General features: G+C 41.6%; 1 protein-coding gene across 3 annotated transcripts in view; it reads left to right on the top strand.

Moving 5' to 3' along the window:
• CHN1 (chimerin 1) overlaps positions 1–14111 on the top strand; it is a 97064-nt gene extending 82953 nt beyond the window's left edge. For all 3 annotated transcript variants that reach the window (XM_071561985.1, XM_071561987.1, XM_071561988.1), the window contains 5 exons: positions 8134–8307; positions 9013–9090; positions 10255–10392; positions 11516–11621; positions 13188–14111. In XM_071561985.1, coding sequence (XP_071418086.1) covers positions 8134–8307; positions 9013–9090; positions 10255–10392; positions 11516–11621; positions 13188–13359 — 668 coding nt within the window. In that variant the 3' untranslated portion in view covers positions 13360–14111. The remainder of the gene's footprint in view (positions 1–8133; positions 8308–9012; positions 9091–10254; positions 10393–11515; positions 11622–13187) is intronic.
• The last annotated feature ends 4409 nt before the right edge of the window (positions 14112–18520 follow it).

Below are 18520 nucleotides of genomic sequence, written 5' to 3'. Positions count from 1 at the left end.
AGGACTCTATCTGCTGTACAGAAGAGATAAATTTAACAAGTAGAAATGGATTTTACTGCATGGGCTACTCTCAACCATTTTAAAACCTTTTCTCTCCAGAAGCACAAAAACATGCATGACAATGTGACACAGCCCAAGACTGGACAACAAAGGTACATATGACCCATTTGAGAAAGGAGGAAGAGCTGGAAGAAAAAAATTGAGCTTATTTCTAATGGCTGATAGTTTATGTTACACAAACTAAGCCAATTCTTTGAAAAATAATAAACCAGAACTAAACATTTGTAACAATACACATGCCATAGCAACCAGCAAGGATGCCTTAGCAACTTCAGCTTGATTCATGCTTTATTCCGGTCTAGCATGGCTGAATGTATCCCTCTCTGTCCTGGCAGACTGCATTCAGTATCTTGTCAGGTACAGTCCTGTAATAACTCCTGGAAGGTGGATTCTTTCTAGCTTATCCTTGTTCAAATTTTATGGCAGACAATGGAGGAGGACTGTGTCTTTTCCTTTCCATAAAGACATGGTGCAAACACAGGCACCCTGTTGGACAGCTGGTGGATCATGATTGGTTGAAGTAAGAAGTTGGCTGTTATTTGAACTACTATGGTTTGGGGATTAATACAAGCCATCAAACATGGCAAGAATTTCATTGTCTTCCAAAATTAGGACTTGGATGATGTCCAGGATTTGGATCATGTAGGAAATTAATTGGTGGACATAGTATGTGGTCTGACTTCTGCTGTAAGTATATCTAGCAGAACAGGAATAGTTTGTTTTTCCTTAAATGCTATTCTTTCAAATTTGATCTTTATTTCATCAACTTCTTTTAAAGATGGATTTGCTTCCTTACAGTGCATCCTTATAATAAGCCTCTGCCCTACTGCCACAAAGGGTCATATTTCCAACTTTTGCATCCAAGCCACAGGCCCTTAACTATTTTGTGAGATGAAGGCTCATCTGTATGCAAGGAACCTGCCTTTTCTGATGGGATGCTCAGTCTCTGGCGTGCTTTCCTGCAGGCTTCTGCTGTAAGCAGAAATTACTGAAGAAGTATTTGAAATTATAATGCCACCAGCTTGTTTAAATATTGAAGTTCAGTAGAAGCTAATGAAGACATAAGAGTTTACCCCAGCTCAAAATCCAATGCGTGAACTTAGGAAAATGTATTCCTAATGACAGTCCTCCTATGTAATGCCCTCCTGTGCTCACAGGGCTTATCCCATTGCCCAGAACATGTTCAGAAAAGAAACTATAAAAATATTCAAAGAAAATTTGCACCAGGGAGTTTTGCATTCAAAGATATGTACCAGGGAGTTCATTCCGTGAATGATACAATCACGTAACACCCAGTAGCATTAACCAAGAATAGTGTGTGTTCTCAGGGACTAGAGCATTAATGGTGCTGTGAGTTTACTGCCCAAGTGAACTGGTACACAAGCAGCATAATAGAATTATTAAGCTGCTGCATGTGTCCAGCCCATCAGAACTCTCTAAGTCCTTCCTCTGTACCCTTTTGCTTGTTGTTCTTAATGAATAAGCAATTTAAAAAGAAGGGCTTTTTTAAACAGGCTGATTACAAAGCCTTAGTTAGCTGATCTTAAAGACAATTGTTTTAAAATCTATTTCATTGGGTGCTTTTGGTGGTGTTTTGGGCTGCTCCCTATAACACCAGGCAGCACAACCCTCTAAGGCTGTACATGAAGCACCATTTCTGCTGCCTTCATAGATTTGCTCCACACCATCTCAGTCTGCCACCCACCCATGTAGCACTTGCCTGTCTTTTACTTTCCTCAAAGCTGGTAGCTTCTTTCTGAGGAACTGATAGAAATAAACTTGCAGCAGAACTATTAGTGGGTAGGCAACCAGCTGCCCGTGGCTGAACCCAAACAGTACTGCTGCCAGCCCTGACCACAGTGAGCCCTCTGAGTTGGTTCTCAAAAATGTTAAACTACAGTCTCAAAGCAGGATTGTTTTGTGAATAACTGCTTAAGTGTTTAATTTTCCCATTTCATGCATTTACTTCTCCAGCAATTGAAAGATGTACAACTGCCCCATTTCCTCTGCTATTTTGTTTTGCCTTGCCATGAAATCCTTTGTGTTGGACAGCCCTGTGTTGCTCTATTGATGTGTAAGAAAGAAGAAGAGCACAAAGGAGCCTGTCCATCTTCAGACACTGGTTGTGTAGGCAGAGTGCTCAGCTTTAAGTGCCTGGAAGCATGGCTGACGGTCTTGTGACTTCAGTTAGCAAAGGGAAAGGCAGGATGTGCTCATCACGTTGCCCACTCAAGGTATTTTGCATGCCTCGGTCATGAAAAGTTCCCATTCTGCCCACACTTGCATCTAACAAACACATCCACACTCCTGAGATGTGCACACAGGTTCTGCTGTTTGTAGAATGCAGGGCACACACAGCCCAATATAGGCCCAAAAAGCAAAGCAAAGCCACAGGGGTCAGGGCTGTGGGAAGGTTACTGCTGGGGAGCAGTCCCTGTCCAACCCCGGCAGGTGGTGATGCTGTTGGAAATGTGAGCTGCCTGACAGGCTGTTCCACCAGCTCAGGATCAGGTGGTGTTCCTGTGAGGAATGAGCTCCAGAATTTTAAAATGCTAATCAGACAGCAGAGCCTTGCTTCAGAGCTGTTCTCATGGGGAAGCTATTCTGGAGCTATATATTCTTGAAACTGTAACTACTAAGAGCAACTTTATCTTCAAGCCCACGCACACCTGGAAACTTCGAGCAAGTCAGTGGCCCATCAGAGCAGCTGTGGAGTTAGGCAGGTGTCGTGGCAGGAAGACTGATCTTTCAAGACTTCCATAAAATCAGACCATTGTCACCAAAGGTGTTCAGCTTTTGGAAGCATAGACATTATTTATTCTCTTTTTATTTCAGATAAGGGGGAAATGCCTGATTTGATGGGCTTTTTTTCTTTTTGTTTCATAAGCTCTGATTTTTCAGTAGTTTTAGGTTATTTTGTTGCCAAGTAACTAGCTGCCTTATAGAAATTCCTTTCTTAGAATAATGTACCCTGTAGTGCATGATACAGTGGTGTGGTTGAAGGCAGGTTTTAGGGAGCTGTTTGGAAGTAGCTTTTGCCATGGGGCTGCTTAATGAGGTGGCTTAAGACTCTGGTGGGACCAAGGTTGCTTCCTGATGTTCATCATACATTATCAAATAGCACATACTCGAGGCAATGTGGCAGCTCCAGTGTGGCCACCCAGGTTGCAACATCTCTGCCAAGGAGAAGGAAAAGGACAACCTTCACAGCACCCCCCTGCATTGTGCTTGGAAGCACAAAGTGCAGCACATGGGGCCCGTGGGGTTGCTACATTCACTTGCTTGTTCCCTGCATGCTGCGAGGAAATTGCTTCCTCCACTACAGAAAAGACCATTAAATTATTAAAGCAAAGCTACTAGCTCATGAGTGATGTGTGAGAGCAAATTCATTTCTAACCTGTGCACCCTTGCAAAAGTAATGATGCCAATACGTTGTGCTTGTGTTGAGCCTGTCACCTCTGTGTGTCAGCTCACTAAATGTGAGGGTGTCACCCTGTCTGGCAGGTCCTGCAGTGGACCAGCCCAAGGCAACTCATGGTGCCAGCACCCCAGCTCCTCGCCTCCCACCCTCCTACACTTACCATAAACCTCTGAAGAGTCTTTCAGAACTTTTTGCAGATAATGTAAATCTATCTTGTAGCTCTTAAAGCTGTCCTTCTGCTGTGATAGAATGCATCAATTTTCTTTGGAATAATTCAGAAATATAATTAGAGTGATGTATGTAGCATACAGTATCATTCCGATGGAGCGTGAGCAGCAGCCATGTTAGCTACTAAATCATAAACCGAAGGAAATAAAGAACTGACTGAAGTCAGATCAACAATACAACAAAACATGACAGCTGAGTATATTTTAGTCTCTGCAAATATTTATAATGTGTGCTCATGGGGTGGTATTAACATATATATATCTTTTGGCTCTGCTTATGCATTAATATGAACGTGTTACTTGTTCTGCCAGCCCAGTGGACTAACATCAGTGTTAGCTGTTTCTAAAACATTACCAAACCTTTTTCTAGGCATCATAGGAAACTATTGTTAGGGTGGTTGTAAATTTAATACCTCTCCTAGAAATAATGTCACAGCCCACCTGAACTCCTAGATCAATATGCTATTAAAGCTAGGGCAGCTTATTCCAGACTTTTAAACCTGTCATCTAAAATTACTTTCTCCCCACCCCTCTTAAATTTCCAAACTTCCTATAACTTCTTGAATTTATGAATGCCTTGGTTTTGGTCACATGTGGTGTACTTGAAAGTTGGCCACAGTTTGATAGCATTGTAAAAAGGAATAGTAAGAGTGACTTACAATTCTAGTTTTGAGAAATCATCTCTGTATGAGGTGAAATTCTGATTAACCAAAGTCATCAGAAGTTTTACTATTGACCTGCAAGGGCTCATGACTGCATCTTTTACATCTATCCTATGTTATTATAGGATTTATCAGCAGATACAATGCTTTAGGGGAATTTTTCTGTAGCTTCTCACCAAGTTACATACCCAGCCAGCTCATAAGCACTGATGAACTTCTCTAAGAAGTGAGAAAGGCTCCTGGTTACTTTAGGTCTGAGGTAAAACTGCTGACATCAGTTCAGCTATTCTAGATTTATTTTGACGAAAAGTAAAAAGACCCTCAGCTTGAAATTAAATTAATCCTTTTGGTCTTAATGAACCCAGACAAATCATGAAGCTCATGGAACAAGGGAAGCAGTCCTTAGACATCACCATATTTTAGCATGCAGAGAAATTCAGGGCTTGGCTTTCTTGTTCCTTCCGAGTTTATTCTAAAATAGTGGGTTTTGAAGCTTTCAAAACATCTGCAATGAGAACAGAGGACATTTTTTATTTAATGCTATTTAATTTGCAGCATAATTCCTGTCTTTTAGTACTAACAAGTAAACTGATTATAGTTAAGTACAAAACTGACAAATTTCCAGTGCTCTGTGAAGGGTAGGACTGACCTCCTGCCGTTGCTTTTGACCTTGGTGGAGTTAGCAAGACATCATCCTTAGTTACCACCTGAACCGGGGACTGGTGGCCAAGACATGGATGTTCTGCTTTTCATGCAGTATTGTTAGTTGGGGATAGAGGCCCACTTTGTCGGAAGCACAGCATTGGTGAGTTTCAGCTTCTTTATTGGAAAAGAATACAATTTTTCTGATGCAAATTCACTGAAACTTCCTAGAAGTATTTACTGATGTGAAGTTGCTTAAGTAAGATTGTTTCCTACACTTACATAAGAGGCAAAAAGCCTTGGTTATTAGAACACCACACAGCCCAGTAATATTGAATATAATGCTCACACATTTTCTAAACATTAAGTATCTGAAATGTTTCTCAGGAGTGTTCGTAAGCCCTTAAGGAATGGGCTGCTACATAAAATCTAATCAAATGCAGAGGAAGAACAAAAGAAAGAGGAGAAAAGTTGACTTCTGCATTTGTAATTATTATTCTGGTATTAATGAGGTCAGATCCAAAGCCCGTCTGAATCTGTGGGATTAACAATAATACAATTATTGTCAGAAGCAAGGTTTTCACACTGAAAACATCTCTTTAATTTAGAGATATTAATGAATTGAAACTTTCTTGTATATAAATATAATTAGGATCATCTCAGTCAAAGAGATAATTGGTTTAAGTCAAGTGTAAGATTCTTGGGCATATGGAGTTTTTTCTTTTTCTTTTTTTTTTTTTGTATATTTTATTCTTAATGATCCTTGGATTCCCAGAAACACAACCCTGAGCTATATTGCTGTCTGTGTGAAGCAGCTAATTTGCACTCACAGAATCACTCATGAGTCCTCATAAGTGTGGTCCTGCCATTCCAGTCTTGTAGACATCATTTTTGGCAGACATACTAGGGAAGTTCATGCAGGTTGGAAAATGTGCTTCTTGCACCAATTTTAGGAATTCTATGTACAATAATTATATTTGCATTTTTCAAATTTCAGGCAAAATGTATCACAGGGCATAGATATTTAAAGTACAGGTGGAGCTCCCCTTACCTGCTCTGGCTGTTGTGCTCAGAGTTTCTTCATTCCATGCCCAAGAACCACAGGTAGGGAGATGTGGTAACACACCTTCCAATCTGGGGTTTTTGAATGCTGCATTAAATGTGGGATTTAGAGAAGTGCTCAAGTGAAAGCAAGGCTGTTAGTGTTTCCTCTCTGTCATGAATTACTTGACTTAGCAAACACTGAAGGAACCCAAGTGTCCAAACTGCACTTCTGCACACTTGGAGGGGCAGCAGCAGAACCTGTCCCTGCCTGGGGCTGTGGGCAGCCCACTGTGACGTGCATCAGCTGGGGTGAACCCAGAATAGGGATGTGGGTCAAGGCAAGCCACCAAGGCTGCCCAGGGTAAGCCCCCTTGGTCCCCCTGGGAGTAGCAACATATTGCATTGCATGGCTTTGCCCACAGAAGGGTTCATAGCCCAAAATCACAACCAGGAGGTAGATTCAGCATTCGTAGCTCCCTGTGTGTCATTACCTGCTCCTCACAAGAAAGGGAGTCACTCCTGCACAGAAATCCCTAAAGAGAATTCTAATCAGCCATTTCATCTGGATCGGGATCTATGCAAGTTTGGACTGATTGAAGGTGACACGCTGAACTTTAATTGCAACCAGAGGTTCCTAAGTGACAAATCTGGTTGCTTTACAAAGCCTTTTAAGTAAACAAAGTGCTTTTAACAGCAGGCTGCAACTGACATAGTGGAAATTAAACTTAGCCATGAATTCTAGGGTTGACAGTATTGGAAAGAATGAAATCAAATAATCTGGAGCTATAATGAAAATACAAGTATTGGTAAAATCAACAGGAATGAAATACGAAGGGAATCTCTATAGATAGATACCCAGTACTGTAGTAGGAGAAGAAAGTAAAGGTTCTCATCAAGGCATTGATCCTTCAAGCTCCTACGTCACTTAATTCTGCGGAAATCCAGGTCTCTCAGGATGGCAGTGCAGGGAGGTGCAGAAGTGCCTGCAGCACTGGAGTCCCGGTGTGTGCTGAGGGCACAACAGAGCGTGGCCACCACATGACTGCCAAGTGCTGCCGTTCCTGTTGGGTGCTGCTTCCTCACAAGCACCTGTGAGTCTGCAGTGCAGAACAGGAGAGATGCCAGTGAAACTGGAGTCACACAGGCCAGTGCCGGAGTCAGCTGCCACACGGTGCTGATCGCAGTGTGGGCTTAGCCTCAAGGGCGCTGTATTGCTCTTCCCGTCTTCTCTGTGTAATTGGTGGTGTTTTCCAAGATCATTCTTTTCTAAACCATGAACATTATGTTCTTGGCAGTTTTTAGGCAGAAAAAGTAATTTTCTATAACCTGACCTCAACTGAGTTTCGCTTTAGCTAAATCTCATTCTCCATGTGCTTACAATAAAGCTGTGAAGTTGTTCAGTTTTGGTAAAAAAAAAAAAAAAGACAAAATTTTCCTAAGTAATTTTAAAGTAAAAAGAATAATTTTGGTGCCTTACAAGACTGTTTCCGAAACAGTCTGTGAAATGGCATCAAAATTCCAGCCACTGTGACTTAGCAAAGCCCAAGCAGGAGAACAGGCAAGGACTGCCACACCTGGCCAGAGTGTAGGGGTCCCTGAAGGAGTTCAGGTCTCAGCATTGCCTTGCCAGCACACACTGCAGAGGGGTTGTAGCCTGGTTGTAACCCAGTCCCTCCCTTCATCTTCCCCAGGAAATGTCTAAATTTCCAGAGTCCAGGACTACATTGAAGATAGAAGTGTTAGGAAATCCCCAACAACTTGGAAATATTGTGATAGCAATGTATATTATAGCTGTGGGGAACATTGTTGACCTCTACCTCCATTTGAAAAACCATATGGAAAGTTTGTCACTTTGTGTTAGACCTTCTAGGGGTAGAAGAAATGTCTTGAGTAGGAAATCCCTCTTACTTCAGGGCCGTCCCTACCTCATTCATTTGATGGTTAAGGGCCCTCAACAGAAGTAACAGTTGTGAGCTCAGGTCAGATGCTGCAGGAGCCATTCATACTCCGCGGTCCTGACCCCAGGATACTTTTTCACCAAACACCAGCCTAATCATATTTTCCTTTTTTCCCTTAGATTGTGGTTTAAATGTGCACAAGCAGTGTTCCAAGATGGTCCCAAATGACTGCAAGCCAGACCTGAAGCATGTCAAAAAAGTGTACAGCTGTGACCTTACCACACTAGTAAAAGCACACTTCACTAAGAGACCAATGGTAGTAGACATGTGCATTAGGGAAATTGAATCTAGAGGTAAGGCATCATTAATGGACTTTTGTTGCTTTACTGATAATCCATTTAGATTGATCTGGGTCATCTGGGTTTCTGCTGAATGTATGATTGTTCAAAACAGATTTGCACAAGACATTTTATGACTGCCAATTACCCTACACAGCTAGTATTATACTATGCATTATTTCATGGTTCATACCCATTTATAATTTTTATAGATTCTGCTAGAAATTGCTTAATAGACAGTTACTGCTTTATAGTTATATATTGGCACCCAACTTTCCAGTAATATATTTATTTTAAAATTGAATGTGGTAAAACAAAGGCAGTTAGTATTATTGTGTTCCCTCTTGCTAGTTTCCCATGCCCACACTGAGTATCCTTTTCTAGAATTAGCATATTTGTTTTCATTCTGAAATAACGACTGATCATCAAGTATGTTCATCTCAGTTATTTTTAAATCCATTGTAATTGGTTTAATATCTTTCTTCAGCTCTGAAATCATTTGCATAAACATAGTTTAGTGCTAATATAACAAGACAGCTACTGCAAGAGTCAAGGCTAAAACCCAGGATAAGGCTTCATTCTAGAAATAAAACCTGATAAGGCTTTTAAAACGTGCCTGCTTTTTCTGTCTTAAATGAAAAACCTGGTAAGGGAAGAACTGGGCAGAAGGAAACTGTAAAATTAAGACTAATTTTAATCTTGTTAAAATGTTCATTGCAGGTCTTAATTCCGAAGGACTATACAGAGTCTCAGGATTTAGTGATCTTATCGAAGATGTCAAAATGGCATTTGACAGAGGTACAGTCTTTCCTGCATGCTGGAACTTTGTGCTGATGTATTAAATATACACAGTTTTTCTGCACAGCCTGTCTCATGCTCCACTGCATCAGTGGTCCGAAGGAATCCGATGGCTGTGCTGGCAGGGGAGATTTCCCGTCAGAAAGACATATCAGCTTCACTTTGGCCTTTATTACAAAAATCTACTTTTCTCCTTCCATCAGTATCTGTGCTCCAGTAACCATGTGTGTAGGAAAGGACAAAGCTTTCTGAACTACTGCCCTAGTTTGCAAGTGAAACTACGCTCGGAGGGGTGGGGGAGGGATAGAGGGTAAGTGGTGAGGTACCTTAAGAGAGCTGTTCAACTTAAATCCATCTTTCTGGATGAAAGCTCCAAAATAATAAGATTAATGCAACAGTGCAAATAAAGTTTGAATTATTACACACTAAAAAGAGGTCAGTGAGAATAAACTCTTCTCTCTGAGAAAAGGCAGTGGGAACATGAAAAGCTTTCCAGCTGCAGTCCTTCTATCCCCTTAGAAATCAAAGCCAAAATCTGTGCTGGAAACTCTGTTTCCTGTTTCTCTGGAGGACTGGACATTTTCAGACATCTGCCTCCTCTGCAGTGTTAGCAGGGTGGGGATGTGCTGGAGAAGCCAAGTTCTAGGTCTGTGTCCACTGCAGTCCAGAGTAGGTAGTGTGCTGTAGCCAAATGGTGAACACATGTTTTTCCCATAAAACAGGGAGGCTGTGGACAAAGTTGGTTTTCTGCTTTTTGCTTTTTCTCCCAGGCTCCTCTGATTTCTTATTCAGTGCTGACAGATGTGATGTTTTGCAACACAATGTGTTCAGAAATGGCTAAAAGTCCATGCTTTAATACAAGACAGATACTGCTAGATCAGGCAGGCAGGTTTCAAAAAAGAATCCAAAAAAACCCAATAAACTGTATTTTTTAGTCATTATCTGAAACAAAGAAAGGATGTGTTTCTTTATAAAATGCTTGAAGTTTTCACCCTAAAACAAAGAAATTCAAAATCCAGTAACTGCCTTACTTATAAAAGCCAAAATCTGTAGTCATATCTGTTTCAATAATGTTTGCTCAACCAAGTTATTATTTTTGTTTTGAATGCTGTTTACGTCTATGTACATTTTCAAGGCTTTAATGTCAGTGCCTTCTCCACACAGATGGGGAAAAAGCTGATATTTCTGTGAATATGTATGAAGATATCAATATTATCACTGGTGCACTTAAACTGTACTTCAGGGATTTGCCAATTCCACTCATCACATATGATGCCTACCCAAAGTTTATAGAGTCTGCAAGTAAGTATAACACATTTTGCTCCTGCATTTACACAGACTATTCCGAGCTGGAAGGGACCCACAAGGATCATTGAGTCCAACTCTTAAGTCAATGGCCCACACAGGGGATTGAACACATGACCTTGGCATTATTACAACCAGGTTTTAACCAACTGAGCTAACCTTTTCATCTGCTTTTTGTGCTGTACTGTCCTATTCGTTTAATAGCTGTCCCATCTTTTTTTACCCTGTATGCCCTATTTAGTAAGGATTGCAGGAGTAAATATGCACAGCACATTATGACCTAACCATGTGATGCTGCAAGATGATGGTTACATTCTTCTTTGCCTTTGTCACCTGGAATGCTTCCTTTTCATCACACATGAATTACATTGCTTGTGTACCTTGCATGAATCCCTGGTACTTGACAGTGATATTTAAAGTCTGTTTGGTTTATGTTGCCAAAAAGAAGCTGATTTATGGAAATGTTTAGAAATAAGATGATGTCACTTGTTTCTGTAGTTGTCCATTCTGAGTGTTTTCATAAGCTGATAAGCACTCCTCCTAAGGTCACCTTTGGGGCTGACCTTGCAGAAAGTGGGTCTGCAGGCACAGCAGTAAGGCCAGCTGGAATATCTCTCCCAAATATCCTGGCAGCCTGAAGCATCTCTGCAATGTAGTAGTCACACCAGCCCCATCTGGAAAGGCGTGAGGTAGCCACAGGTAGGAAAGCAGGGCTGGATTCTGGCCTTACAGCTCCTCTGGAGGAGGTTCTTTCCAAGTAGAAGAGAGACAGCCAAAGGCATGGATGGCAAAGTTCCCAGTACCTTCTGCTCTCCCGGAGTTACACCTGTGAATTATTTGTGCAAAACTAGTCCAGTCAGCAAGGATTGCTGGAGAAATTTTTTAATAGGCTTCAAGGAATCTTTCAGTGGAGCATAGTTTGCTTTAGGGAGTTCTCTTTATCCAAAACCAGTCACATCCTGGTGGTGCTCTGAGCACCTCTTTGGGCAGGCAAATGCTCTGCTGTGAGTCATCCAACAGGGCTGTGAGGCCCTGTCTTCTGTGGAGGTGATAAGCTGCTGCCTTTCTGTGTGTGAATTCTGGCTGTACCTGTGGTGACAGTTGAGCATCTCTGTTTCAGAAACCACCAATCCAGATGAACAGCTGGAAATTCTCCATGAGGCGCTGAAGCTGCTGCCGCCTGCACACTGTGAAACATTACGGTATCTCATGGCACATCTGAAGAGGTAGGTGGAATAGCTGGAAAGAACTCTAAGCCAAACTCATTTTTAGCACAGTCCATGTTAGCACCTGCAGAAAAGCCTGGGCAAGGCCCACCAAATCCTGGAGAGGGACTGTGGCAAGGAGTAGTAGCATTCACAACAGCAAATACTCAAATACATGGGTTTATCTGTCTCAAAGCACTTGAAGGAAATAAGTAAAAGAAGCCCACAGTTTTGAAACACGGAAGTCATCTGCATAACAAATTTGCTCTATGTTTAAGGTTACAGTGAATATTTATGGTAAAAAAGACATTCATACCTCTGGGAGTGATAAGTCACTCACAGGTCAAGGGACTAATACAGCCTAATGGTTGTAGACTGGTGTTCTTTTCTGCTAAGTCTCACCTACTCTGGTCACTCCTGACACCCTAAAAAGGATGTCCTGCACTATGCTTGAGCTAATTAGGCACTGTGTTAATTGGCCCTCCAGTCCACTGAGCTCTGCCTCAGCACTGTGCAGCCTCTTGTTCCACCTGCCACCTTCTCAAAACTGTAGGAACATAAGTTCTGCCTGAGATTTCTTGTGCTCCCCAAGACATGATTGAAGTTGGTTAGTAGACTGAAAAATTGCTCAAGAGAGTCTGGCAGATGAAATACCCAGTACAACAGCACAGGTTCCATTTCATTTGGGAGAGCAAGGGGGGGAAAATCGATGTGGAGTGTATGAGTATCCATTTTAGTAACATAAACTTATTGTCATTATATAAGAATCATTCCCTTTCCTTAGAAAAATATTTTAAGCTCCTTCTACTTTTTTCATTTTGTAGTTCTTCTACAAGTAGGAATATGTTGACTCTGCTGAGTGCCTCAGGCAAAATTCAGCTACAGCCTTTCTGCCTGATTTGTCCATTTATTTCAATGACATTTCTAGTGGATGTCTTAGAATGGACACAGAGATGGGAGACATGGGAACAAAAAACACATTTTACAGCTTGTGAAGTGTGAAGTTAATTTTTCCCCACCTTGTTCAGGAGTATCTGTTGCTGCTCTACTTAGCATGGTGCTTTTGCACCTCATTTTTTATTTTTCTGGTATAGGTGAATGATATTGTAGAAGGGTGAGAAAATTCACTCTTTTTAGACTTCTTTTTTAATACTTTTGGTAGAATGAGCTGTGGTGCTCGACATGCTGTTACCTTGCTGCTGAATTCAGGTAATCACACAGCTCCTTTATTTGGAATATTTACAGACTGGAGACACAGCAGCTTGGTAACATCAGCTGACTTCTCCTTAAATAAAATTAAGGCAGAAAGGGAAGAATGGAAGAAAAATCTTGAGGTTTTGTTTTTTGTATACCCAATGATTTGTTCATGCAATGCAAGTAAGCACAGTCTCTCACTCCCTTCTGAGTATTCCACCTGACACTCCCATATGTGACCTCTGGAAATGGCAGCCTCTCCTTGGCGAAAGGCACACATTCCTTTCCTTGGGAAAAGGCACACATTTCTGCCCAGTTTCCTTGGTTTTCAAGCATATACACGCATACTTTGGCACAGAAGAAATGTGAAAATGACTGTCTTTTTTTTAACAGAGTAACGCTCCATGAAAAAGAAAATCTGATGAGTGCAGAGAACCTGGGCATAGTTTTTGGACCAACTCTTATGAGAGCGCCAGAGCTGGATGCGATGGCTGCGTTGAATGACATCCGTTATCAGAGACTTGTGGTGGAGAATCTTATAAAAAATGAAGACATTTTATTTTGAATATTTTTGGGGTTTTGTAATAAAAAAGGAAGCAACAGTGTTCTATGGATGAAGGAATATTTTAAAGTAATTTAATGGCTGTTGTCATTGAATTCCATATTTGCTAGTGCTTTTGATGTATTCAGGATAAAAATGAAGGAACTCTCTGTCGTTTCTGTAGTGCCATTCAGCTGATGTTGACAAACGTTAACACATACTTTCCAGTACTAGTAATCCTGGGTGTTTATCATGGTAAAATAAAAAATAAAAAACCTAAAGCTATTGCATGATTTGCTCCCTGTTCTCCCTGTTCTGGTGAGACTCATTCCATGAAGAAAACAACTGAACTGGTGCAGCATCTTTGTTCTGGATAGTTTGTGATTGTAATTCAGCATGTTTCTCCGTGTAAACCTGTTGTGAATTTGCTTTTTTGTTCTATGTAATTGGTTTCTGATACTAAAAAGAAGACCAACTTATGTGAAATGGAGCCTCTGGCTATTTATTGACATTTTCTATTATTCTCTTCCACTTTTGGGGCTGATTTCTTCTTGGATTTCTTTCCATTTTTCATCATATAGTAATTTGTTTTTAACAAAGAAAGCTGTACTTTAAATGTTACTTTAAGTAATTCTCCATTATGTTTATGGTGGTTGCAGTGAAACCTGCAATGCTGAACAGTGTTCCTTTATTATTATTGCTATTTCGATTGTAATTTTGTATTTTTATCTGGCATGCATATATTAATTTATTAAATTTTGCTTTTAGAACTCTAACATTAAGCTATTTATTTTTACTTAATGAACATATTTCAGAAATACTGTTTGTTTCATTTTTTACATTGGGACTTAACCCCAAACAACCTCTGACCTTAGAGAACTGAGTTAGTGTTTTAACAGTTTTGACAAGATCATTCTCATCTAAATACTTTGGAGCCTGACACTTAGTGCTAAGGTTCACACAAATTCCTTGCTACTATGAAAATTCCTTTATTCATTGTCCAAGACGCCTTTGAAGAATGCTTCAAAACTCTTAAATAAACCTAAAAGGTATTGTCAAACCATCTACAACTTCACATTTTATATATAGTGTTATGATTACCTATATATGAACCAGAATTACAGTTTCCAATACACATTTGTAGCTGCCCAGAGTAGATAGATATACCACTGAATTTCAAATGCAAGTACATCCCAGAACACTTGTTTTGCACTTCAAACACTCAGCTCTGGTGCAAGCACTTTAACCTTCCCTGCAAATACCATCTGGAGCTGGAGGAGAAGGATGAGGAATAATCCCCTAGAGATCACAACCAGCTGTGCTCCCTCCTGTCAGCAATAAGGTGTCTCCCTGCAGCCCACGCTTTCCTTACAGGTCTGGCTAGGAGACGAAGGAGAGAAGGTGGCTCTTCTGCAGCTCCCCTGGAGGTGGGGAATGAAGGATCTCAGGAAGGACAGTGTGAAGCTGGGGATGTACACTGGTAAGCATGTGGAGAATGCTCTGGGCTGGAGGCTGCTGGAGAGGCAGAGTGGAGGAGATTTTCAGAGAATCTAAAGTATCTTTTTTGGTTTTTTTCAATCCTCTGTAGTGCTGAAAGTGACTTGTAGTTATAACTCCTGTATTAATTAGTGCATGTTATCACTTTATTTATCCCAATCAACTGACACAGGTGGAAGGCTATATGTGTCCAACCATACCATTGCCTCCCCCACAGCCCAAAGGAGTGGCCCATGTGCTTCTCAGGCCATTTGCTTTGCACTCTACAGCAGCCACACGTGTCCACCAATACCTTGTTCCAAGCCAACTTGTAAATGTACTGTATCGCCTCCTGTTGCCTTGACACACACACTTGTGTGATGTGTTTCCTCACGCCCGTGTTGCCCTCTGCATACCCTGCTCCTCAGACCCTCCACCACTCCTGCCTTCCCTTCAGCATACACTGCTGTGGTTCTGGCTGACCCTTTGCAATGTCCTGTCACTGCAATCAACTCTCAGTTCCTTGCCGTGGCAGCACTCAAATGTCATCGCGTCTGTGATCAGGAGACAGGGGTTTTTTCTAAATAATGCCGTTGGGGGTTTGCATGCATGGGTTCCACTGCAGTGTTTGCATTACCCATTATGGGCTTGTCCTGATGCTCAATGCCATCACAGCCAGCTGTGGCAGAAGCATCCTTTTTCCAAAGCACCCATGTGGCTCTGCCATAGCAGCTCTGGCTGTGCTGGTGGCACTTTGTGCCCTCGGCTTACCTGAGCAAAAGGCATCTGCTGTTTGCCAGCACTGTGCAAGCAAACCTGAATTGGGTATCTGTAGTCCTACTTCTAAAGCATATAGCAAGAAGCATGTAGTAAATAACAGTAATTAGGATAATTACCTTTTCTTCTGATGTGAAATATCTGGCTGCTCTATCTCACTGCAACAGCAGGCAGGTGTTGATGGTAACAGCTGCTCTGCTTGCTTTGCCACAGGTGCTTCCAACTGCATTTAGAAATAGCGATGGCTACTGAGAGGTGCAAAGCTGGATCAGTCAGAGAAAAAACACCCAAAATAGTAAGCCTAGATTGGCTCTGGGGACAGTCAATGCACATGGAGCAAACAAGGTTTGTTAGCTACTACCATGCACCACTTGTCTCCTGCTGGAGGTTACTTTCAAACAAGAGTTTAACAAGTGATTATAATTATGGACATTCCTGCTGAAAAAGAGAAAACCTAAATGGGGACCTACTGCTGAGAGAAAAAAAAACCACCAAAGCAAGCAATGATCCACAAGTCCCCCACCCCAAAAAAAACCCAGCTTAAGAAACATAAATGTTCCTTGATGCCTGCACACCCTTGCCCTAATGAACTGTAGGCAGAGGAGCTCAGGGTCAGGTGGCCAGTCCCTCCTGTGATTAGCACACTTATTTCCCTGAGTTTCACCTTCTGATGGGCTATGAAGGAAACTGCATGCCAGGTGATAATAAGGCCTTGGAATGCACTTGACACCAATTAATCTCAATATTCAACTAGTGAAGGCTGACAGTGTTTGCTAACCACCCTGTTCACCCTACGTGGAACAGAGCTGCCCACACAGTGCACGTCTCTTGGGTTCAAGTACATAGGTCATATGTTGTGTTAAGGAAAGGAATGTGGAATGGAGGACCCTAACAGTCAATGAAGCACTTGCTTCACTTGGAATCACAGGAATCTGTATCCAGTGGCTACTTTTTTTTATTCCCTTTTCATTAGGTGTGTAGACAAAGCCTCCATTTTGGTCTTGTTTTTATTAATATTGTAATGCAACTGATCTTTCCTGAATGGTAATCATTAGAGCAGGTATCACAGGAATAAATGTTGTCTTTGCAGTGAATTTGATACTTCGTTTTGCTAATCAGTAAGATTCTTTGCATGAGCATATAAAGAGTTAAATGATTCCATTTATTTGATTCTTTTTGTTAAACAGAAATCTGTTATTTTTTAGTATTTGTATTAGTTAAGTGACAATACAATACATAATCTTAGGTCTATAAGAAGCAAAGGCTAAGTTGATTTGTTCTCTGAAGGAACTGATTTCCATGACATATACATGTTGTCTCCAGCTGACCTTGTCTCCAGCCGTGGGGTAGTGTGGGCAGCTCAGGGTGGGGTGGGCAGAGGCACTGGAACCAACTCGCTGACAACAGCTTACCATAGGGCAGTTGAGCACAGTGAAAAAGATGGGAGAGAAAGGATTAAAATGAGATAAGCTCCTTCCTTGGATTTCTAAGGAAGAAATGAAGGGCACTGGCAAAATGCATGATTTGGCAGCAGTCAAGGAATTTGCACAGAACATGAGGCAAAACAAGTTTTCAACAAGGATAAAGAAGGCAAAATTATTAAAAACTATGAGGCAGTGAATATGTTAAAATGTATGTCTACCAAAAATTAAATATCAGGAATACTGGAGGTGGGTAAAGCTCTGTTGGACAGTGTTTGGGGGCATAATGAGGAGCTTCGGATAAAAAGGGAAAAAGGGAAGGAATCTTGCAGCAATTTCAGGAAAATATCCCAGCAGTGAATTAGCCCAGTGGCTCAGCACAAGGTTGACTGGGCCAGGCCTCTGCAACACCATGCAAAAGATGTCCCAGCTGGTAGCAGGCTGGGCACAGAGTGCCGTGGTCCTGGCCTCCCTCTCCGTGGGTCCGCAGAGAGCTCTGTGATGAAGGAAGCAAGATGCCTTTTGAAACATGAACATGAACTTCTGGAAATGTCAGTTTAGCTGGCAGGATGGAAAAGCCTGTTATTTATGATTGTATGCAATACCAAACTTTTCCTGTCCTTCCCCCTCCAATGGCAGAGGAAGGAAAAAAAGGCATATATTATATACTTGCTCTGTTCCTGACCTAATTTTTGCATGCTGAAGAATGTTCTGCCATGTTTTTATTATAGATATAATTATATTGTAAGAAGGAGAAAGACCATTTAGTCGACCTAGCAATCATGAGTTTCTTTTTTAGTCATGCAAAATTACTGCTTAGCAACTACACCTAAGCCCTGGAAAGCTTATGTAATGCACGAGGAGGAGAGTCAGGACATATGTTGTGGATTAAAGCGATTGCTGAGCAAACCATGTAAGGCAAGAATGCCTTCTGCTTCAGCCACGTGCTGGCAGGAGTGTAAGTAAAGGGCAGAGGCTGTTTGTCTGACAGTGGGGCATGAGAAGCTGGGTATGGGGCTTGGTACTGTACCTCCAGCAAACCTCCCCACAGTCCTCCCTGCAGCACTAGGCTGGTTGGCACTGTGAGCTCTGCCTCCAGCTGAATCCAAGGATCCAAGAATCCAAGGCTGATGTGCTGAGAGGAGGAAGCCTTACGTACACATTGAGGGGTCCTGCTCTTCTTCAGTCTTCAGCACACTTCTTTATCTGCCTTGGTCATGGACATTTAGGGTTATACTGTTCCTCAGAGTCCTTGCATAAACTGATCATTTTCTCATGGTGGCCTGATTGTCTCTCTCCATGACGGCTGCACCAGAGAGATACTCCTTGATGCTGCCTTCTATATTTCAGTTTGGACAGCATGGTTCAAAGAAATTATCTAATGTCTGTTGCTGGTTTCAGGGTCAGAATACCATTTTTATTTCTTTGATCTCTCCTAAGAGTGATGTCAGTAAGCTGCTCAAGGAACTATTTTAAGAGCTTTTAGTCAGGTGTCCTTTCCTATTTCTCAT

Source organism: Pithys albifrons, chromosome 8, assembly GCF_047495875.1.
Source record: "Pithys albifrons albifrons isolate INPA30051 chromosome 8, PitAlb_v1, whole genome shotgun sequence".
NCBI lineage: Eukaryota > Metazoa > Chordata > Aves > Passeriformes > Thamnophilidae > Pithys > Pithys albifrons.
This window is presented reverse-complemented; position numbering and strand designations above follow the sequence as displayed.